Genomic DNA, 23,753 nt, shown 5'->3' on the forward strand with positions numbered 1-23,753 from the left:
AGTGTTGCTGAACAAAGAGATCTTGGAGTACAGGTTCATAGCTCCTTGAAAGTGGAGGCGCAGGTAGATAGGATAGTGAAGAAGGCATTTGGTATGCTTTCCTTTATTGGTCAGAGTATTGAGTATAGGAGTTGGGAGGTTATGTTGCAGCTGTACAGGCCATTAGTTAGGAACATTGTGTGCAATTCTGGTCTCCTTCCTATCGGAAGGATGTTGTGAAACTTGAAAGTGTTCAGAAAAGATTTACAAGGATGTTGCCAGGGTTGGAGTATTTGACACATCAATTAAATAGGCAAAGTCTTTTCCCTGGGATCGAGGAGTCCAGAACTAGAGGACATGGGTTTAGGATGAGAGGGGAAAGATATAAAAGAGACCTCAGGGGCAACATTTTCACACAGAGGATGGTATGTGTATGGAATAAACTGCCAGGGGAAGTGGTGGAGGCTGGTATAATTGCAACATTTAAGAGGCATATGGATGGGTATATGAATAGGAAGGGTTTGGAGGGATATGGGGGCTGGGTGCTGGCAGGTGGGACTAGATTGGGTTGGGATATCTGGTCGGCATGGATGGGTTGGACCGAAGGGTCTGTTTCCATGCTGTACATCTCTATGACTCTATAACTGTATATGGGTGTCTGACTCTAAGTCAGAGTAATTTTCTTTTTCAACCAACAAATCCAATTCAGAAAGCCATACTTACATGTTAGAGCTGATTTTAAGAGAGGAGAACAGTTCTTCAAACACCTCATGGACTGGGTCGTTTTGTTGACCAGTTTAAATATGGTAGGAATGGGAGGCGGCTTGTGTGGATCATGAACACCAGCTGAATGACCAGTTTCTGTGCTGCATTTTTTAATGAACTAATCAGAGCTGCAGCCCATGAATGTAAACTATGTAGTGCAAGTACATTGCATCCTTTCAACTGAAGGAATGCAATAGCTTCCATTCTTAACTACAATGCATTTGTGGAATGCAGTAATTCATGCTTCAGCATAGAGATAGTCATATTAAAACAACAATGTGATGTCTGTGGGGATCACTGAGCTCTTTCATTGACTGGAAGGACCAGTCTTAATTTGCTTTCTCTTGTTGCATATTTAACATACTTATATCATCGTAAGTGTGAGAGTGAAACTTGGCCGTTGACAGACTTGATTGCTACGCAGTTCCATAGGAGCCACAATCTTCACTTTTACCATGCTCTCCCCAAATATTGTGTCACAATGTAACTGGAAGAGCATGCCAGTAATAAAGTCCCAGTGTTCCACAAGCCACCACATAAGGTGTTAAATCCCAGTTGAACTACTAATATGATCAGTTTCAAAAACAGAAACTCAACAGGTCTGGCAGCATCTGTGGAGAAAAAACGTTTTACATTTCAAGTCCAGTTACCCTTCTTTGGAACACACAGTAGCGAGGAAACAGCAATATACATGCTGAAGACTGGGAAAGGTTGGTGGATGAAGTGGTGAATCAGTAGAATAAGTAACAGATGGAGATGGAGCCTGGAGGGAAAGAAAGGCAGTCCGCTGTTGGTTGTTTCAAACAAAAGCTGAAAATGTGTTGCTGGAAAAGCGCAGCAGGTTAGACAGCATCCAAGGAACAGGAGAATCGCCATTTCGGGCATGAGCCTTTCTTCAGGAATGAGGAAAGTGTGTCCAGCAGGCTAAGATAAAAGGTAGGGAGGAGGGACTTGGGGGAGGGGTGTTGGAAATGCGATAGGTGGAAGGAGGTTAAGGTGAGGGTGTTAGGCCGGAGTGGGGGTGGGGCAGAGAGGTCAGGAAGAAGATTGCAGGTTAGGAAGGTGGTGCTGAGTTTGAGGGTTGGGACTGAGACAAGGTGGGGGGAGGGGAATTGAGGAAACTGGAAAAATCTGAGTTCATCCCTTGTGGTTGGAGGGTTCCTAGGCGGAAGAAGAGGTGCTCTTCCTCCAGCTGTCGTGTTGCTATGGTCTGGCGATGGAGGAGTCTAAGGACCTGCATGTCCTTGGTAGAGTGGGAGGGGGAGTTGAAGTGTTGAGCCATGGGGTAGTTGGGTTGGTTGGTCGGTCCGGGTGTCCCAGAGGTGTTCTCTGAACTGTTCCGCAAGTAGGCGGCCTGTCTCCCCCATATAGAGGAGGCCACATCGGGTGCAGCAGATGCAGTAAATGATGTGTGTGAAGGTGCAGGTGAATTTGTGGCAGATATGGAAGGATCCCTTGGGGCCTTGGAGGGAAGTAAGGGGGGAGGTGTGGGCGCAAGTTTTGCATTTCTTGCGGTTGCAGGGGAAGGTGCCGGGAATGGAGGTTGGGTTAGTGGGGGGTGTGGACCTGACAAGGGAGTCACGGAGGGAGTGGTCTTTTCGGAACGTTGATAGGGGAGGGGAGGGAAATATATCCCTGGTGGTGGGGTCCGTTTGGAGGTGGTGGAAATGACGACGGATGATACGATGTATATGGAGGTTGGTGGGGTGGTAGGTGAGGACCAGTGGGGTTCTGTCCTGGTGGCGATTGGAGGGGTGGGGCTCAAGGGCGGAGGAGCGGGAAGTGGAAGAGATGCGGTGGAGAGCATCGTCGATCATGTTTGGGGGGAAGTTGCGGTCTTTGAAGAAGGAGGCCATCTGGGTTGTACGGTATTGGAACTGGTCCTCCTGGGAGCAGATGCAGCGGAGACGAAGGAATTGGGAATATGGGATGGCGTTTTTACAGGGGGCAGCGTGGGAGGAGGTGCAGTCTCGGTAGATGTGGGAGTCGGTCGGTTTATAATAAATGTCCGTGTTGATTCGGTCGCCCGAGATAGAAATGGAGAGGTCTAGGAAGGGGAGGGAGGAGTCTGAGACGGTCCAGGTAAATTTGAGGTTCGGGGTGGAAGGTGTTGGTAAAGTGGATGAACTGTTCCACCTCCTCGTGGGAGCACAAGGCAGTGCAGATACAGTCATTGATGTAGCAGAGGAAAAGGTGGGGGGTGGGGCCAGTGTAGCTGCGGAAGATGGACTGTTCCACATATCCTACGAAGAGGCAGGTATAGCTGGGGCCCATGCGGGTGCCCATGGCTACTCCTTTGGTTTGGAGGAAATGGGAGGATTGGAAAGAGAAGTTGTTCAGGGTGTGGACCAGTTCAGTCAGTCGAAGGAGCGTATCAGTAGAAGGGTACTGATTGGTACGGCGGGAAAGGAAGAAGCGGAGGGCTTTGAGTCTTTCGTGATGGGGGATGGAGGTGTACAGGGACTGGATGTCCATTGTGAAGATAAGGCATTGAGGACCGGGGAAGCGAAAATCATGGAGGAAGTGGAGGGTGTGGGTGGTGTCCCGAACGTAGGTGGGGAGTTCTTGGACGAAGGGGGACAGGACCGTGTCGAGGTATGCAGAGATGAGTTCAGTGGGGCAGGAGCAGGCTGAGACAATGGGTCAGCCGGGGCAGTCAGGTTTGTGGATTTTGGGCAGGAGGTAGAAATGGGCAGTGCGGGGTTGTGGGACTATGAGGTTGGAGGCGGTGGATGGGAGATCCCCTGAGGTGATGAGGTTATGGACGGTCTGGGAGATGATGGTTTGGGGGTGGGAGGTGGGGTCATGGTCAAGGGGGCAGTAGGAGGAGGTGTCTGCGAGCTGGCGTTTAGCCTCAGCGGTATAAAGGTTGGTGTGCCAAACTACTACCGCACCTCCCTTGTCTGCCGGTTTGATGGTGACGTTGGGGTTGGAACGGAAGGAGTGGAGGGCTGCACGTTCCGAGGGTGAGAGGTTGGAGAGGGTGAGAGGGGTGGAGAAGTTGAGGCGGTTAATGTCGCGGCGGCAGTTGGATATGACGAGATCAAGGGCAGGTTCGAGGCCAGCATGGGGTGTCCAGGTGGATGGGGTCTGTTGGAGGTGGGAGAAGGGGTCGTCAGAGGGTGGGCGAGAATCCTTGTTGAAGAAGTAGGCGCGGAGGCGAAGGCGGCGGAAGAATTGTTCGATGTCTCTCCTTGTGTTGAACTTGTTAAACTCGTTTTGTTTTAAAAAAAATCTATTTTCACCTTCTTGGATCCCTACAGTGTGGAAGCAGGCCAAGTGGCCCAGTAAGTCCACACTGACCCTCCAAAGAGCATCTTTCCCAACTGAAATCACTGGAATAACCCATTGGATTTATCAGCATTTTAGATAGAGAAATGATAGTGTTAGCATTTTGATGACAGGGTCCTGTTCCCCTCACTTATGATGTTAACAAGCCTATTATGTTTCCAATGCTGTTTACTTTCATTTTTTGCAAATTGACTCAAAATATGAAGACAGGTTGTAAAGTCTAAGCTTGTATTTCTGAGAGTGTAGAACATAAGTGGGCGGCACAGTGGTGAGCACTGCTGCCTCACAGCACCAGAGACCCGGGTTCAATTCCCGCCTCAGGTGACTGTGTGGAGTTTGCACATTCTCCCCGTATCTGCGTGGATTTCCTCTGGGTGCTCCGGTTTCCTCCCACAGTCCAAAAATGTGCAGGTTAGCATGAATTGGCCATGCTAAATTGCCCGTAGTGTTATGTGAAGGGGTAAATGTAGGGGAATGTGTCTGGGTGGGTTGCGCTTCGGCAGGTCGGTGTGGATATGTTGGGCCGAAGGGCCTGTATCCACACTGTAAGTAAGTAATAAGAACAAGGAACAGAAATAGGCCATTCAGCCCCTTGAACCTGCTTTGCCATTTAATAGGCTGGTCTTGTCTCAGCTTCAACTCCACTTACCTGTCTGCTGTCCATAACTCTTCAACTACTGATTAAAAATCTGTCTGCCTTTCTCCTCAAATTTATTCAACCTTCCATTGAATTCCTCTGATTCACGACCCTTTGAGAGAAGTAATTTCTCCTCACCTCTGATTTAAATCTGCTACCTTTTATGGGAAAATTATGACCTCTTACCTCGATTGCCCTACGTGAGGAAATATCCCTTCCACGTGTATTTTCTCAATCCCTTTTAGCATATACAGGTGCATACCTCAGTTAGATCTCCTCTCATTCTTCTAAATTCCAGAGTAAATAGGCCTAAACAGCTCAACCTCTCTTCATAGTACAAACCCTTCAATTCTGGAATCAATCTGAACTGCCTCCAGGACAGCTTTATACGTCCTCAAAATAAGGGAGCCGATATTGTATGCAGTATTCCAGGTGCAGCCTTGTATAATTGTAGCAGCACTTCCCTACTTTTATACTCAATTTATATAGTAATAAATACCAAAATTCCATTTGCTTTGTGCATTCAGATACAAAGCCTTTATGTTTGTTCTGTTATCAAATTTCCCTACACTTCTTTGATTCCTTGGTGCAGAATGACACTCACACAAATCAGTCCCTTCCTTTTAGTTTCTGGTAACAATCAGCCTCATCACCAATCTGTATTCCTACCTTCTCCTTTAGCTACGCTTTTCTAATTTTCCATGCAAATTAATCCACAACCCCAATACATACCTCAGAGCCTCCACCACCTGCCTAGTTATGACATTCACAGGAATTATGGTCCCAACATGTTTCAGGTGGAACCCATCCCAACGGAACAGCTCTGACCTTCCCCAGTACTGGTGCTAATGTTCCATGAATTTGAACGTGTTTCTCCCACATCAATCTTTGAACCACGCATTTGTCTCTAATCATATTGATACCATGGCTCAGGAGATTATTACCTTTTTGGTTCTGCTTTCTAATTTAGCCTCTAGCTTCTCATATTTCCTCAAGAGGACCTTTTTCCCCCATTCTATCACAATCGCTGGTACCTCCATTGACCATAACAAGTGGATATTTTCCTTCCTACTCCAAGTTCCTCTGCAGCGTAGAACGAGATATCCTGAATCCGAGCACCAGATAGACAACCCAGCCTTTGGAACACCTTATCCTGGCCGCAGAGAACAAGTGGCTATGCCTGTAACTATTATTTCCCCAAATGGAACTGCATTTCTCTTTTCTTCCCCTCTTGAACAGCTATAGATTAGTGCTTTGGTCATTTTGCTCATCCTTTCTCCAGCCCCAGCTTCATCTGCACAGGGAATAAGAACCAGAAACCTGTTGGAAAGGACAAGGACTGAGGCCACTTCAGCACTACCTTCCAGATCCCTCCCTCTGCCTTGCTTGTAGTCACAGCCTCTTATCCCTGACCACTGACCAAATTTGAGGCATTAATTAATCTAAGGGGTGTGACTGCCACCTGAAATACAATGTCCAAGTAACTCCTCCTTCTCCCTAATTGGCACAGTGTTTGAAGCTCGCACTCCAGCTCATCAACTTTTAGCTGGAGTTCCTCAAGCAAACAACACTTGCTACAGATTTGGTCAATATGACCCACAGTGGGGTTCACTTGCTCCCACATCGTGCAACTAAAATGCATCACCTGGCCCTGCATCTCTAAATTATTTAATTAGATTTTTAAAAACTCCTACTGGTCTTTAATTACTTAATCTATAAAATATTTATCCTACTTATCTTTAATCTGAAAGCAATTTAAAAAGGTATTCAAATTAGCAGTTACTTACTGTGGAGATGAATGGAACCATGATACTGTCAGGCTGTTGCATTGTGTGAAGGAACAGGACATTCATCTGATTAAACTGTTTTCTAATTAGCATCCTTGTAACTAAATTAGTCCATTTCCAGAAACATTGTAGTTTCTCATTTCTTAATCAGTGTCATTGTGCAGCATTACTATAAGACTGATCTCATCCTCAGCTCTGGGAGGAGAAATCTGATCTACCTGTGCAGACTGTCAGTTCTATGTCAGCCTAGTCAATTTCTCGTCCAGCCATATCTCTTACAATAAACTGTCAATTTCACTTCGAGCTTGTGATCTCTAACCTATTTGGCAAATTTCTCCAACACTTACCAACGAACGAATTTAAGGCACTGGGACCATATGAGATGCATCCAATTAACTGAGGGAAGAGAGAACAGAGGTTCCAAAGGCACTGGCCGTGCTTTTCTTGATTTTCTTGGAAGTGGTACCAGAGAACTGAAGAATTGTAGACATTACCCCCTTATTCAAAAAGGCCTGTGAAGATTGTTGAGCATTAGAAACGAAGCGTCACTGTTCCCAGGATCATCACAGAAGTTAAAGATTTTATAGAAATAAGCAAATTTCCCAATTTGCTTGACTTGCAGACCTAGATTGACTGAAAGCACAGTAAGCAGACTCTAGCCACGGGCAAACAATTATAAACCATTGATTTTCATTCGACTAATTCAAATTTTAATCCTCTTATAAATGCCCCCCTTGTACAAAGACAGGAAAAAACTTTCCTATAATGGACAGAGTGAAAACTGGGGAATTGGTTCAATGGTGTCTGATCACAGGATCTGATGAGATGGTTATTATGCTGATCAGAAGGCTCCTCCATGGTCTGCCTTCAGATTTCACTGGTTTGCAGGAGGTACTGGGGGTCTGGTTCACGCTTATAAAAGGTCTCCTATTTAATTAAAAGTGTCAGAAGTTACACAACACCAGGTTATAGTCCAACATATTTGAAACCACAAGCTTTCGGAGCACTGCCCCTTCATCAGGTCTATAACCTGGGGGTGTTGTGTAACTTCTGACCTTGTCCACCAACACTTCCACATCTTAATTTAAGATCACAGCTGACAGTAACTGCTGAAGGAAGAATAAATTCAACCTTGAGGTGAGTTTTGCTATAGAGAATGGAGAGAGCTGCTGAGCTGGTGGATATCTGACAGCTTCTCACTATCTTGTTCTCAGCCCAAGCTGTTCAACTACCTGAGAACTAATCACACTAGTTGTTGACAGGCGGAAGGCCTTTGTCATCGAGAACCGGTCATCAGTTCACAGACCAAGCAACTAATTATCATCAATCCAACCTCATTTTGTAAACATTCCTTGATGCCAATTTGTCTGCAACTGAACTTTCCGCACTGTTTGAACAAACAACAGTGAAAACATAATTTACAATAGATGTGCTTATTGATAAAAAAGGCAGCAATTCCTTCCACAGTCCTGAAAAAGTCAATTTCCTGCTTCAATCAACAATCAAAAATCCAGAGAGATAAGATTAATATTCCTTATTAGTGAATATTAAGGGGGGTAGTTGGGGCATTAATCAAGCAGACTGCTTTGTTCTGAATGGAGTAGAGTGTTGAACTGCTTTCCTGTTCTCTCTCTCTTGAGTTGCTTTAAACACAGTCATTAGTTGTAACAACCGCAGAACCTTTGTCTTTAATAGGTTCATGTTACATGGAATCTGACAGTAAAATTCCATTAGCATAATTAACTCCTCAAGGGAGTGCAGTCAGAGCCAAGCTTCTGGCAAAACAATAAGAGCCCATGGGGTCGGAGGGAGTATATTAGCATGGATAGAGAATTGGCTAATGGACAGGAAACAGCAATTGGAATATAAGGGATTATTTTTCAGGTTGGCCACCTGTAACCAGCGGGGTTCCACAGGATCAGTGCTGGGACCACAACTGTTCACAATATATGTTAATGACTTGGAGGAAGGAAGTAAATGTACTGTAGCCAAATTTGCAGATCACATAAAAATAAGTGGAAAGGCAAGCTGCAAGATTGATGCACAGTTTACAGAGAGATATTGGTAGGTTAGGTAATTGGGCAAAACGTTGGCAAATGGACTATAAACGTGGGAACATGTAAAGTTGTTCATTTTGAAAGGGAGAGCAAAAAAACAGTCTTATTTAAATGGAGATACTGGGAGTGACTCTGAGGAAGTTGGCACCTATTGTACAAACCAGATGGGTTACATCCAAACAGAGCTTGGTCTGAGGTTCTTGAAGTGGTTTCTGCTTGTGGCGTCAGGAAGGCTTTAAACTAACTTTGCAGGGCGTGTGGGAAACAAGAGAAAGCTGTAACATAGAACAGTATAACACAGTACATCCCTTGATGTTGTGCCAACCTGTTATCCTACTCTAAGATCAGACTAACCTACTTACACTACATTCTACTATCATCCATGTGCATATCCAAGAGTCACTTAAATGTCCCTAATGTATCTGACTCTACCACCACTGCTGGCAGTGCATTCCACAGACCCACCACTTTCAGTGTAAATAATTGTCATGGAGAAAATATAGAGAATCACCAGGAGATGCAGAGAGTTCTTCAAGAAGTAGGTCTTTTATTTGCAAACAAAAAACCGTGACACTGAGAAAGCAGATTCTCGAATGCCCCCGACCCTCAGGGTCTGTGGATTTTTATATTTTTTTTATCATATTTCTGTTAGCTTATCAGCATGTCAAAGTACCTCACTCTAGCTACACAATAAACCAGTGATGTTAGTTCCCATTATCTCTTTAGTTGTACATTCTACTTAATGTTATTCTAATGTCACAGTTAGATATTTATTATCACCTCTGCTACACTGATCTTCCATTCCAGACTAACCTGTCATGATAGCTATTTAGCTATTCCATCTATTACAATAGTCTCCTGTCTCAATCTGACTCTACTAACTATTAATTAGATATTTTAATGTCATGTCCCAAATACTTATGGTCCCAATCCTGTCATAATGACACTAAACAGGGAAACTCGCTCTACTAACTGTTATCTCATCTCATCATAGCGACCTTTCAGCCTTAACCTTTGCTAATTGGTGTAAGAGCATTCCACTATTCTTATCTCATCCTGCCTTCCACAGACCGCAGATTGCCAGTGGGCTTCATGCTTTAACCCCTCCCATGCTTTCTTGCTCTTTATTTTCCATATAACCTACCTCTGACGTCTCCTCTAAACCTTTCTCCAATCACTTTAAAATGATGCCCCCTTATGATAGCCATTTCCGCCTTGGGAAAATATCTCTGGCTATCCAGTCTATCTATCTGCCTCTTGTACACCTCTATCAAGTCACCTCTCAGCCTCCTTCACTTCAATGAGAAAAACCCGAGCTCCATCAACCTTTCTTTATAAGACATGCCCTCCAGTCCAGGCAGCATCCTGTTAAATCTCCTCTGCACTCTCTCTAAAACTTCCACCTCTTTCCTATAATGAGGTGACCAGAACTGAACACAATATTCAAGTGTGGTCTAACCAGGATTCTATAGAGCTGCAGCATAACCTCGCGGCTCTTTAACTCAATCCCTCTGATAATGAAAGCCAACACACCATACACCTCCTTAACAACCCTATCAACCTGGGATGGCAACTTTGAGGGATCTATGGATATGGACCCCAAGATCACTCGGTTTCTCCACACTGCCAAGAATCCTGCCTTTAACCCTGTATTCTGTATTCAAATTCAACCTTCCAAAGTGAATGACCTCACACCTTTCCAGGTTGAACTCCATCTGCCACTTATCAACCCAGTTTTGCATCCTGTCAATGTCTTGTTGCAACAACCCTCCACACTACCCACAATTCCACCAACCTCATCGGCAAACTCACTAACCCACCCTTCCACTTCCTCATCCAAGTCATTTATAAAAATCACAAAGAGCAGAGGTCCCAGAACCGATCCCTGCGGAACACCATGAGTTACCAAGCTCCAAGCTGAATACTTTCCATCTAACCCCCTGTCTTCTATAGGACAGCTAATCCAGACAGTCAAATTTCCCTGTATCCCATGCCTCCTTAGATGAGATTAGATTACTTAGTGTGGAAACAGGCCCTTCGGCCCAACAAGTCCATACCAACCCTCCGAAGAGCAACTCACCCAGACTCATTCCCCTACATTCACCCCTTCACCTAACACTACTGGCAATTTAGCATGGCCAATTTACCTAACCTGCACATTTTTGGACCGTGGGAGGAAACTGGAGCACCCGGAGGAAACCCACGCAGACACAGGGAGAATGTGCAAACTCCACACAGACAGTTGCCTGAGGCAGGAATTGAACCCGTGTCTCTGGCACTGTGAGGCAGCAGTGCTAACCACTGTGCCACCGTGCTGCCATACTTTCTGAATGAGCCTACCATGGAGAACCTTATCAAATGCCTTGCTAAAATCCATGTGCATCACATCCACTGTTCTATCTTCATCAAGATGTTTTGTCACATCCTCAACCAATTCAAAAAGGCTTGTGGTGCATGACCTGCCACTCACAAAGCCACAAAACCATACAGGAGAAGACTAGGGTTTGCAAAATACTTAGTTGGCATGAGCATGGAGAATAGTAGGTTAATAAGTGAAGTCAGAGTAAGGGTTAAAAAGGAAAAATGGAGGAAACATTTATTTATGTGAATGCATGAAGTATAATAAATAAGATTGGGGAGTTACAGATGCAGATTGCTGCACAAAATTATGATGTTGTGGTAATAACAGAGACCTGGCCCAAGAAAGGACAGGACTGGGTGTTCTTCAGGAAAGGCAGAGAGGTTACAGTGTTCGTTAATGAGGGTATTGAATTGCTGACTGGATAGATTAGATATGAAGAAACTGTTCCTGCCCTCATAAAAGGAAGAGGGCGTAGATTTAAAGTAAGATGCAAAAGAAGCCAGGGTGGAGTGAGGAAAAAGTTTTCTCTTCACCTCAGCTCTAGTAGAGAGTCTTAGACTCGATGTTAGCTGGCTTTCTCTCCATGGATGCTGCCTGACCCGCTGTGATCTACACCATTTTTTGCTTTCAAACTATTTTCACTCAGTGCGTGATTGAGATATGGATTGCACTGGCTGAAAATGTGGCGGAGACAGGTTTAATTGAGGAATTCAAGAGAGTAGTGGATGATCATTTGGATAAAAATAATGTGCAAGGGTTTGGGGAAAGAGCAGGAGATTGGCACTAGTTAATAGAATAGATGCAGGCATGATGGACTGAATGGCCTCCTTCTGCACCATAACAATTAAGTGATAATTATTTAGTATCAAATTCAGAATTCACACATATGAACTCAGCAATCACTCTGAACAATTCCAGTTGCACCACCGCAAACATAGTTCACTCAAATCATTTGTACCAATTTTACTCTTTGATCTGTACATTCTGGACAAACTAACACTAAAGTACAATGCAGACTTGAGATAACATGGAGCCGAGAAGGTATACTCATCCCAGACTTATACTTTCCAGCTTCTGTTCAGCAGAGTAAGCACTTTTTTAAACTCGTATGTGTTGTTTGCATGAATGATGAGTTCACTAAGATACGCAGCTAGTGGGAACTCAGATTCCCACATTGAGCTTCTTGAGTGTTGCTGGAGGTGTACTCATCCATCAGACGCCTGACTTGTGTCTTATAGAGAAGTCACAAGTCAAGTAATTTTCCACAGAATTCCCAGCCTCATGTGCTATTGGGTGACTCAGGAATATTGCTACCATTGAAAGTCCAGGAACAATGGTTAGAATCTCTTTTGTTAAGCTGGTTTTTGCCTGGCTCAAGTGGAATGCAAGTGTTACGTGTAATGTATTGGGAATTCTCTCCCAAAAAGCTGTTGAGGTTTTGGGTGCGAGAGTCATAGAGTCCAGCCCTTTGGCCCAAACTAGTCCATGCCAACCAAAAATGTTTGTCCATACTAACCCCATTTCCCTGCACTTGGTCATTTCAAAATTTCAGTGCAGACAGCTTTTTGTTCGGTGTTGGACTATTGTTTACAAAAAGTTAACAATTCTGGAACTACTGAGTCAAATAGATGGATTTCAACATGGATCAGCCATGACCAAATGAACAGTGGCATAGACTTGAGGAGCTAAATGTTCTAATTGTGCTCCCATGCTCCTCTAAATGTTCAAATATGTTTAAAGAGGTGAGAGAGGAGCACACTTTATTTGAATTTTTCAGCTTTGTAATTGGAACTTTTCTATACTTTACAGCTCTGCTATTGCATACCTGTGTGGACACCTGCACACTCTGGGCGGCCTCATGCCTGTTCTGCACAGCAGGAACACCGAAGGGACACTGGAACTGGAGCTTGGTGACTGGATGGACAACCGGAAGTTGGTATCTTTGAAATAACATCTACAATAGTGCATGAGAAAAACTTTGGGTTCTGACAGGTGTTGTAATTAAATGTTGAATGTGTTGATTTGGTAATAGTTTAGAGTTTCTAATGTTCTGGGATTTTGTGTATTTACTGAGTATCAAACAGGGTCAACTCTGGTTCATTTTGTTAGTTTTGTTTTTGTTTATTTATTCCCAATTGAAGCACAGAAGCCGCCTGCCTCTCGTGCCTTAGTCAACCTGTCCACCCAAAGAATCCCTATTGTGCAGAAAGAGGCCATTGGGTTTCCACCAACCCTCTGAAGAACATCCTACCCAGACTGAACCTTACCCTCGTAACCCCTCATTTGAGCATGGCCAATCCACCTAACCTACATATCTTTGGACTGTGGGAGGAAACCGGAGCACCTGGGAGAACGCACACAGACACAGGGAGGATGTGCAAATTTTATACAGACAGTTCGGAGTTGGGAGGTCATGTTGCGGCTGTACAGGACATTGGTTAGGTCACTTCTGGAATATCACCTGCAATTCTGGTCTCTTTCCTATCGGAAGGATGTTGTGAAACTTGAAAGGGTTCAGAAAAGATTTACAAGGATGTTGCCAGAGTTGGAGGATTTGAGCTATACGGAGAGGCTGAACAGACCGGGGCTGTTTTTCCTGGAGCATCAGAGGCTGCAGGGTGACCTTACAGAGGTTTATAAAATCATGAGGGGCATGGATAGGGTAAATAGACAAGGTCTTTTCCCTGAAGTGGGGGAGTCCAGAACTAAAGGGCATAGATTTAAAGTGAGAGGGGAAAGATATAAAAGGAACCTACGGGGCACCTTTTTCACGCAAAGGGTGGTGCATGTTTGGAATGAACTGCCAGAGATTGTGGTGGAGGCTGGTACAATAGCAACATTTGGATGGGTATGTGAATAGGAAGGGTTTAGAAGGATATGGGCCAAATGCTGGCAAATGGGACTGGATTAGGTTAGGATATCTGGGTAGCATGGATGAGTTGGATCAAAGGGTCTGTTTCCATGCTGTTTATCTCTATACCTATGACTATGATTTACCTAAGACTGAAATCAAACCCGGTTCCCGGATGCTGTCAGTCAGAAGTGCTAACCACTGAGCCACTCTACCATCTGTCTTGACAACCTCAATTATATTTGGTTTCTCTTTTGGGCCAGTTGTGTTTGATGGCATTTATGCTGTCCGTTTTGGGCAGACAACAAATGATTTGCTGATTCAGAGCTGCACTGTTTCACATGGCATTTCAGCCATTTTGTATGGTATTAAGTACACGGCACAGGATCCGCTGTGACCCCAGTGAGATCAGTTGAGAGTCATGTGGATTGGAACTTGCTTATAGAGGTAGACGACCATTTATCTGAAATCCGAAAAGCTCTGAAAACCAAAGGCTTTCTCGTGAAGCTTTTTTCTCATTAACAAGATTGTTTGGCGTGCAGTTAACCTAACTCCACACCAATCCATGCATGCCACTCAGATATGGCCTGGGTGGGCATGGCTCAGCACTGGCAAGCCTAAACTCTATCTCAGGGCCTGTAGTACTCACAGTAAGTCTACTGTTCAGTAAGACTTTTTGAAATTTCACCATCAAACTGTCGCTTATTCTGAAATTTGAAAAATTCCAAATTCTGAAAACCAGCTGGTCCAGAGCATTTTGGATAAAGGATTGTTTACTTGTATAAGTATAAACTGAAAGACAAATTCTAAAAGAACAATGAAAGAATCCCACACTTTGGGGAAAGTATGAATTTGAGTTGGAGGTGGTACACTGAGCTGATTCCCATTTAGTGGGGATCCAAGCAGAAGAGTCAGAGTTTGGAAATGAGAAGGAGCAACCTTCAGATGACTTCACAAGTATTGGTGCTTACTGGGGCTACACCTCTCTCGGCACTGGACACCTTCTGATCCAGGAGCTATCATTCAGGTTGGTGGGGTGGGCTTGGGGTAGGAGGAGTAAAGGTAACCAGGATGATGAGAACAAACAGCGAGGAGCATCTCGAGGTGCTTGACCAGGCAGAGACGCAGAGTGATGGACTTCTGAAGAGCGATGATGGTACGGAGCATGAGCAGTGTGTTGCGGCTGGAATGGAGGGGTCAGAGTTTGAAAGGGGAAAGGCAGTGAACATGTTTGGAATTCTGGCAAGTAAGCAGAGGAAGTTATGTGCTATGTTACAAAGGTTGGAAAAAAAGTTGAACATTTAAAAGGAAATAAGGTATGGCATTGAGCAGTAATAGTGATTTAAGACCTTTGATCTCAACCTGAGGTGCAGCCAAGGAGAGAGATGGAGTCAATTAAATGAGATCTGCTCAGGATAAATACTGGAGCAAAGCAAATTAGCATCAACTGTAGTAAAATCTCACAAGGCGCTTCACAGGAACATTATTAAGCAAAATTAGACATGGAATAATGTGGGACAGTATTCTAGGGACCAGAGTTTGTTTTATTATTTAATTTGAGAGATGTGGGTATCGATGGCTAAGTAAACATTTATTGTCACCTTGAAGGTGATGTTTAAGCCGTCATCTTAAACAATGTGGTTCAAAGTTGGTCAAAGCTGATTGAAGAAGTGTATTTTGTAAATATTTAACACGGGAGGGGAGGGGAGGCATGGAAAGTGTAACCTTAGTGTCTGCCAAAGTGAAGTGTATGGATCCAGGAGGAGAAATCATCTGAAGCATTGTAGTACAGACAGGGATGATATCAGGAATAAGCAGTGTCACAGACAAACTTTGGAAGAGAGATATCTCAGGAGAAGGATTGAATGGAAGTAACACTGATGACAGCAGAGGTGATGGGGATAAAAGGTACACAGAATTGCATGAACTGAACCCAGCAGAAACCAATCAGTACCTGCAGTTGTAACCAGCTAATTCATTATAGATCAGGAATCAAACATGAACCTGTCGTATCTGTAATTAAGTAGGTCATTGAAGTGTAGTCACTGCATTTGAGGAGAGGTATACATCCTCTGGTCATACTTAAAGTGAGTTTTGTATGGGTTTGTTTAAACTGAGCGGCGTTATCCTGTTCATAAATGTTGTGCATCTTTGTTGCTTGTATTTTGGTAGGTACCGTCTATTAGCGTTTGACCATGATCTGTTTAGCTTTGTGGATCTAAGCTTTAACAAGTGGCCAGCAGTCCTTATCACAAATCCAAAATCCGCTCTGTATCGTAGCCCAGGACATGAGCCTCTAGGGAAAATCAAGTACTCTACGCATATCAGGTATGATATAACTTGTGTTCTGTTATTCTCTGTTAGATTCCTTTGGTCATGTTTGTATCTAATGAGTCCATCTTCAAACGATCCAAGAGCTCAAGAAATAGGAGCAGGAGTAAATCCTACAGCCCAATAAGATTTATACAATCATGACTGATCTTCTACCTTAACTTCACTTTACTGTTAACTTTCCTTGATTCTCTGAAAGACCAAGATCTGTTTGAGCTGAGCCTTAAAATATTCAAAGATGGATCATCTACAGTTCTTCAGGATAGGGAAATTTAAAGATTCAGAACCATGTGAGTGAAACAGTTTCTCTACATTTCAGTCCCACGTGAACTGCCCATTATCCTGAGACAATGCTCCTCTGTTCTCGACTCTGAATCATGTATGTTTCAATGACATTGCTCTCACTTTCCTTAACACAGAGAATTGGCCTAATTTACCCGGCTTCCCACCATAGGATGCCCCTCTCAATTCTAGGGAATCAGTTGAATGAACTGTACCATCTGTAATACAAGATCATCCTTCCTTAGATGTTGACCCCCAAATTATGCAAAGTACTCCTGGTATGGTCTCACAAAAGCCCCATCCAGTTGCAGTAAGCTTCCTCCTCTTTGTACTTCAATCCTATTACAATAATGATCACTAAGTTATTTGCTTTACTCATTGCTTGCTGTGACTGCATGCTAACTTTCTGCATACACCGTATGAGTATACCAAATCGCCTTGAACATCAACATGGTTTTTATCAATCTGACCAAGGCTCTTGACTCAGTCAGTTAGGAAATGTCCTGTCAAAGACCAGTTATCCTGAGAAATTCATCAGTATCCTCTGTTTCCTCCATGACAAGATGTCCTCACTGACAGTAATATGACAGAATCAAAGAGATGTCCAACCATCCATGCCTCAAGACAGGAGTCAAACAGGGAAATGTCATTGCCCTCACCCTTTCTCATCTTTGTCACCACCATTCTTTTTTGTATTAAGAGCATGTTTTTGAGTAGAGTGGACTTTGTCAGCAGGATGAACACAAAAAGTTTCAACCTCAACTGGATGAAATCCAAGAAGAAAACACCTACCTCTCTTGTTGAACTGAAGTCTGTGGATGACCATGTTATCTCTGCTGTCTTGGAAGAGACTCTTCAAGCTTCACTTTACCTCTTGTGGAAACATACTGAATAATTAATATAAGCCTCAAGCTCTAGAGGACTCGATCCTATACCAATCCATCCTAGGTTAAATTCTGGTCCACTCTCCATTAAGGTCAATGGAGAAATCCTTCCAGATGTGGAACATTTCCCCTATCTGAGGAACCACCTCTCATCTAAAGCTGATGTCATTGCAAAGACCCAATATTGTATCGAATTTGCGAGCTCTGCTTAAAGATGAGAGGCTTCGATGACCATGAAACCCATGCTGATACCAAGATCCTTGTGTATAAGGCAGCCATTCTTCTTAATCTTCTCTATGGCTCCAAAACTTGGACTACACATAGCCGCCACCTCAAGGTCTTTGAGAAGTGCCATCAGTGCTACTTGAGCCGGATTCTCCACATCAGCTGGAAGGACAGGCATACTAGCATTAGTGTCTTTGAAGCAGCCAAATATCACCAACATCGAGGCCATAGTCATCCAAAACCAATTCCACTGGGCTGGCCCTGTGCTTAGGATGTCTTGAGTTCCAACTGCCGAAGCAAACCATCTTCACCCAGCTGATGGAGGGCACTCAAAATAGAGGAGGGCAAAGACTCTGTCTGAAGGCTTCCCTCAAGAAATATAACATAGATATCGACACCTCGGAGACCCTCATTCAGAACCGACATGGAGCAATCTCCAAATGAAAGGAAACAATTTTTCAAGAACACCCGATGGCAAGTGGAAGTATAGCACCGACCTAATGTGTGGTTGGAGAAGTGGCTCTACCATCGGGGTCATCAGCCACATAAGGACCCACAGAACCCATGACCAGTGACATGGAATTTCCTGGGTGAACAATCATACTCGTTAGCAAGACCCAATCTCTTAGAACATCACACACACAAGTTTTACACCTTTTAAAATGTGTTCTGTTTTTGTATTCCTAAAACTAAAACAATCTGTCATATTTCAACATTACATTCCATCTACCACCTTGTTGTCCACTCATTTAGCCTGTCGATATCTGCTTGCATTCTGCTCACAGCAGATTTAATAGTGTAATAGCAGAGCTGCAGATAATATTTGTTTGATTCACTGTGTCTGGTATTACATTGAACAGGTATATCCTGTGCAAAGTTACCCTTTTATTCCTGATAAAAGATTTTGCCCTTCCATTCCATGTTGAATTGTAACTGGGTGGGGATGGCTCTTGCATTGAAGAATATGTTTGAAGCATATTTATTGTATTAATTCCCACAAACTTGCTGTGGTGCGTTTAGAATGTAAACCCCACTTTGATAGAGATGTACAGCATGGGAAACAGATCCTTTGGTCTAACTCATTCACGGTGACAAGAAATCCCAAATTAATCTAGTTCTGTTTGGACCATATCCCTCTACACTCTTCATATTAATGTAACCATCCAGATGCCTTTTAAACATTGAAATTGTACCAGCCTCCAACTTCCTCTGGCAGCTCATTCCATACACACATAACCCTCTGCCTGAAAGTTGCCCCCAAGGTCCCTTTTAAATCTTTCCCTTCTCACCTTAAACCTATGCGCTCTAGTTTTGGACTCCACTACTCTGGGGAAAAGACTTTGTCTATTTACCCTATCCATGCCCCTCATGATTTTATAAACCTGACACCCCCTCAGCTTGCGACATTCCAGGGAAAATAGCCCCAACCTATTAAGCCTCTTCCTATAGCTCAAACCCTCCAACTCTGGCAACATCCTTCTAAATATTTTCTGAACCCTTTCAAGTTTCACGACATCCTTCGTATAGCAGGGAGAGCAGAATATCACACATTATTCCAATTGTGTCCTGTACAGCCACAACATGACTTGCCAATTCCTATACTCAATGCACTAACCAATGCAAGCATACCAAACACCACCTTCACTCTCCTGTCTACCTGCAACTCTGCTTTCAAAGAACTATGATCCTGCGCTCCAAGGTATGTTTGTTTAGCATTAAGTGCATAAGTCCTGCCCTGATTTGACTTTCCAAATTGCAGCCCCTTCTATTTATCTAAATTAAACTCCATCTGCCACTTCTCAATCCATTGGCCCATCTGATCAAGGTACCGTTGTACTCTAAGGTAACCTTCTTTGCTGTCCGCTACACCTCCAATTTTGGTGTCATCTACAAACTTACTAGAAATACTTCCTATGTTCATATCCAAATCATTTATATAAATGACAAAAAGCAGCATCAGTCCTTGTGGCACGCTGTTGGTCACTGGCCTCCAGTCTGAAAAGCAACCCTCCACTACCACCCTCTGTCTTCTACCTTTGAACCAGTTCTGCACCCAAATGGATGGTATTCCCTGTACTCCATGTGATCTAACCTTGCTAACCAGTCTCCCATGCGGGACCTTGTCAAACTCCTTACTGAAGTCCATATAGATCACATCCACAGCTCTACCTTCATCAATCCTCTTTGTTACTTCTTCAAAAAACTCAGTTACTCAATATGTACTCATCCACAGTTACTGCACTTCTTACCTCTATGAGTGTATTTGTCTTTGTTCTGTAATTGCTCATATTGTTATGGATGACAGGAGTCTTACCAGTTTGTCGAGGTGAAGCCACAAGCTTCTGTCTAATCTAAAGTGGAGTGTTTTGGTTGCTTAGTGTATTTAGAACTGGTCTTATGAGGTATGTGATCTAGTTTGAAGCTTATACACTTGTTGGGAAAAAAGATTACAGCTCAAACCAACGTCATAATAAAGTCATAGAAATCTACAGCGCAGAAAAAAGTCTCTTTGGCCTGTCGAGTGTGCCAGTTAAAAACAATCACCTATTTATTCTCATCCCATTTTCCAGCATTTGGTCCATAGCCTTGTATGCCTTGGCATTACAAGTGCACATCTGAATATTTCTTAGGTGTTATGAGGGTTTCTGCCTCTATCACATTTACAGGCAGTGAGTTCCAGATTCCTACCTTCCTCTGGGTGAAACAGATTTTCCTTGCATCTCCTGTAAACCTTCTGCCCTTAAATATATGTTCCCTGGTCATTTATCCCCCCCATCAATGGGAAAAGTTTCTTCCTGTTGACCCCATCTATGTCCTTCATCATTTTAGACATCTCAATCATGTCACCCATTGTCTGCTCTGCTCTGCTCTGAGGATAACAACTCCAGTCTATCCAATCTCTTTTCATAAATGAAACTCTCTAGCCCAGGCAACGTTCTGGTAAATCTCCTATGCCAGCTCTGTTAAATCTCCTCTGCAGTCTGTCCAGTGCAGTCACAGCCCTCCTGGGTGGATTCCAGAACACACAATACTCCAGATGTGGCCTAACCAACGTTTTATACAGTTCTAGCATAATCTCCCTGCTCTTAACTTCTGTGCCTCGACTAACCTTCTTAACCACTTTAGCTACCTGTCCTCTTAGCTTTAGGGGACTGGTTGACATGCACACCAAGATCCCTCTGATCCTCAGTGCTTCCCAGGGTCCTACCTTTCATCATGTATTCCGTTGCTTTATGTAGCCAGCCCAAGTGCATCACCTCATATTTATCATAATTCTATTTACCTCTGATCAACTTGTCTATATCCTCTAATCTAAGGCTCGTCACTATTTACAACCCCACCAATTTTCATATCATCAGCAAACTTCTTGATCAACCCTCCTACATTCAGGTCTAAATTATTTATATAAACTACAAACAGCAACACTGATTCCTGTGGAACGCTACTGGAAACTGACTTCAGTTGGAAAAACACCCCTCAACCGTAACCCCCTGCATTCTGCCACTCATGCTGGATTTCATTGAATCCGATGGGAAGTTTGTTACACTCTGACATAGAGTCAATTCAATTTGCTGAGACTGATGAAATCTTTTGCTCTTGCACAAATTATCTGTATTTTACAAGGATCGATAATCAAGAAAAACACGTACCTTACTGTTTCATACGCACCAAATATAAAGCTTCAAAACGAAAAGAATTAATATTTCCTTGATTTTAAAATACTGCACATTTGACCAGTCACATCTTACAGCAACTTCCCTAGATCTCTAATCCGCCTTTTTTTGATAGCTCTGAAAACTGTTTTTCTCCAGATATTTATCCAAGTCTCTTTTGAAGGCTTCAGTTGAATCTGCCTCCCCACAGTCTCAGACAGTGCATACCAAATCCTAATCAGTCATTGTATGAACAAAAATCGAAAGAACTGCAGATGCTTTAAGCAGAAACAAAAACAGAAGTTGCTGAGAAAGCTCACCAAGTCTAGCAGCATCTGTGAAGAGGTATCCGAGTTAATGTTTCGGGTCCGGCATTCCAAGGAAGGGTCACCAGACCGAAATGTTAAATCTGATTTCTCTTCACTTTTTTTTAAAATATAGTTTTATTAAAAAAAAGGAATTATTTTCTTTTGAATAGTACAATTACAAAACTAAACAATTCAAGCTAATGTTAAAAAAACAAACCCACTAATTTCATAAGTAAATAAATAATAACTAACCAAAAAAGGAAACTCTTAATAATAATATGATAATAACCATAACATAGCTCAGCAAAACAAAGCAATAGCCCTTGATCATCGAGGCATAAGTTTATACATAATCATATGTGCGTAATTCCTCCCCTCTGGATCCCAGATTCATTATAGAGAATTGTCATGGCTATATTTAGGCTCTTATTAGTATAGCAGACAAATCTGTACCCAGGTAATCCAAAAAGGGCAACCACGTGTTATAGAAATTCTCAGTTTTATGGTATACTATACTTATAAGAAAGTCCAAGGGGAGGTGCTCCATGACTCACAGTGGCACAGGGCAGCACAGTGGCACAGTGGTTAGCACTGCTGCCTCACAGCGCCAGAGACCTGGGTTCAAGTCCGCCTCAGGCGACTGACTGTGTGGAGTTTGCACGTTCTCCCCGTGTCTGCGTGGGTTTTCTCCGGGTGCTCCGGTTTCCTCCCACCATCCAAAGATGTGCAGGGTCAGGTGAATTGGCCATACTAAATTGCCCGTAGTGTTAGGTAAGGGGTAAATGTAGGGGTATGGGTGGGTTTCGCTTCGGCGGGTCGGTGTGGACTTGTTGGGCCGAAGGGCCTGTTTCCACACTGTAATCTAATCTAATCTAATCTAATCTAATCTAATCATGACTAGCTTACGCCAGCCCCAAGGGATTTTCTGAAACTTCCACACCGCCCCCCCCAATAGAATGTTATTTCTTGCACAAAAAGTGAGGATACTGAAAAGCCTTTTTTTGTGTGCATCTAATGAAAGTGAATTAACAAAGCCAAGAAGAAGAGATACCAGGTCCATCTCCACCTCCATCCCCAAGGCCTTCTCCATTTCACCGACCACAGCGCTCCAGTATGCCCACAGTCTGTGGCAGGACCAAATACAAGTGAGCGTGCCCATGCTCACTTTACATTTAGGACACATTGGAGATGCTCCCGCTTTAAATTTAACGAGGTGGTCTGGGGCCAACTGGACCCTGTGGATAATCTTCAATTGTAAGGTATGGGTCCTGTTGCAAATAGAGTTCCTTCTTGCATTTTCCTAGATATTCTCCCATATAACAGAAGAGATCTCAATGTCCAATGCCTTCTCCCATACCTTACAAGAGGTATTCAGTTTCATCTAAGGAACCCTCTCTCAATGGATAATGAACATTGCTAATAGATAATGTACCCTCAGCACTCAACACCCTCTTCGCTATGTCGGACTTGTAAGGATCAGTTAGAAGTGCGGTCTCCTTTTGTATGAAATTTCTAATGTGTTAAAAAAAACAAAATAGGTCCCGTATTGGGCAATTCATATTTCGAAGCCAACTGTTCAAAGGACATCAATGTATCCCCTTTGAATAAATCACCCAGGCAACACACGCCCCTAGCTGCCCATAGTTTAAACCCCGAGTCCATCATCCCTGGCTGAAATCCCGGCATTCCAACTATTGGTGTCAAAAATGATGTTTTGGCAATATTGCCCTGACCCTGAGACATTGTCCTCCACGCCTCGACAGTATTGATAACTATTGGGTTATGGCAATATTCCTTAATTGTTCTCATTTTGTCTAAGAACAGCAGCCTAATAAGGGGACATCTTGCCTGAGATACTTCAATGTCCAACCAAACTGCGTGAGGATCCCCTGGGCCTAATCATTCACGTAAGATAGCAACGAGTTTAACTGATAGTTGTTGATATCTGGGAGGCCCAGTCAACCCAGTCTGTAAAGGGAACTGCAGTTTGGTCAATTTAGTTAGGGGCTACTTGCGATACCAGATAAAAGAGCTAAACCAGCCGTTCAGTTTTCTAAATATTTGCTTAGTAAAAAGCAGTGGAAGCATTTTCATAGGATACAACAGGCCGGGCAGAATGTTCATTTTAATGAAGGCTATCCGACCTAACCAGGAGATCGGAATCGCCTCCCATCTATGAAGGTCCTGCTTGATTCTGTCAAATAAATGGGCAAAATTGGCTTTAAATAAACTTTCAAAAATGGGAGTAATAAATATACCTAAGTAGAGAAAGCCCTCCCATCTAAAGAGGAACTGAGATCCACCCTCAGGATCAGGCAGTCTCGAGAGATCAGCCATTAGC

At 43.4% G+C, this 23,753-nt stretch overlaps 1 protein-coding gene across 2 annotated transcripts in view; it reads left to right on the forward strand.

The window, feature by feature from the left end:
* Nucleotides 1-23,753, forward strand: part of tmem62 (transmembrane protein 62) — an 80,203-nt gene that overhangs the window by 26,653 nt on the left and 29,797 nt on the right. For both annotated transcript variants that reach the window (XM_043698401.2, XM_087990206.1), the window contains 2 exons: nt 12,688-12,810; nt 15,902-16,057. In XM_043698401.2, coding sequence (XP_043554336.2) covers nt 12,688-12,810; nt 15,902-16,057 — 279 coding nt within the window. The remainder of the gene's footprint in view (nt 1-12,687; nt 12,811-15,901; nt 16,058-23,753) is intronic.

Source organism: Chiloscyllium plagiosum, unplaced genomic scaffold (assembly GCF_037043375.1).
Source record: "Chiloscyllium plagiosum isolate Xiang-an unplaced genomic scaffold, Cpla_swu_hap1 HiC_scaffold_8, whole genome shotgun sequence".
In the NCBI taxonomy this organism is placed as follows: Eukaryota; Metazoa; Chordata; class Chondrichthyes; order Orectolobiformes; family Hemiscylliidae; genus Chiloscyllium; species Chiloscyllium plagiosum.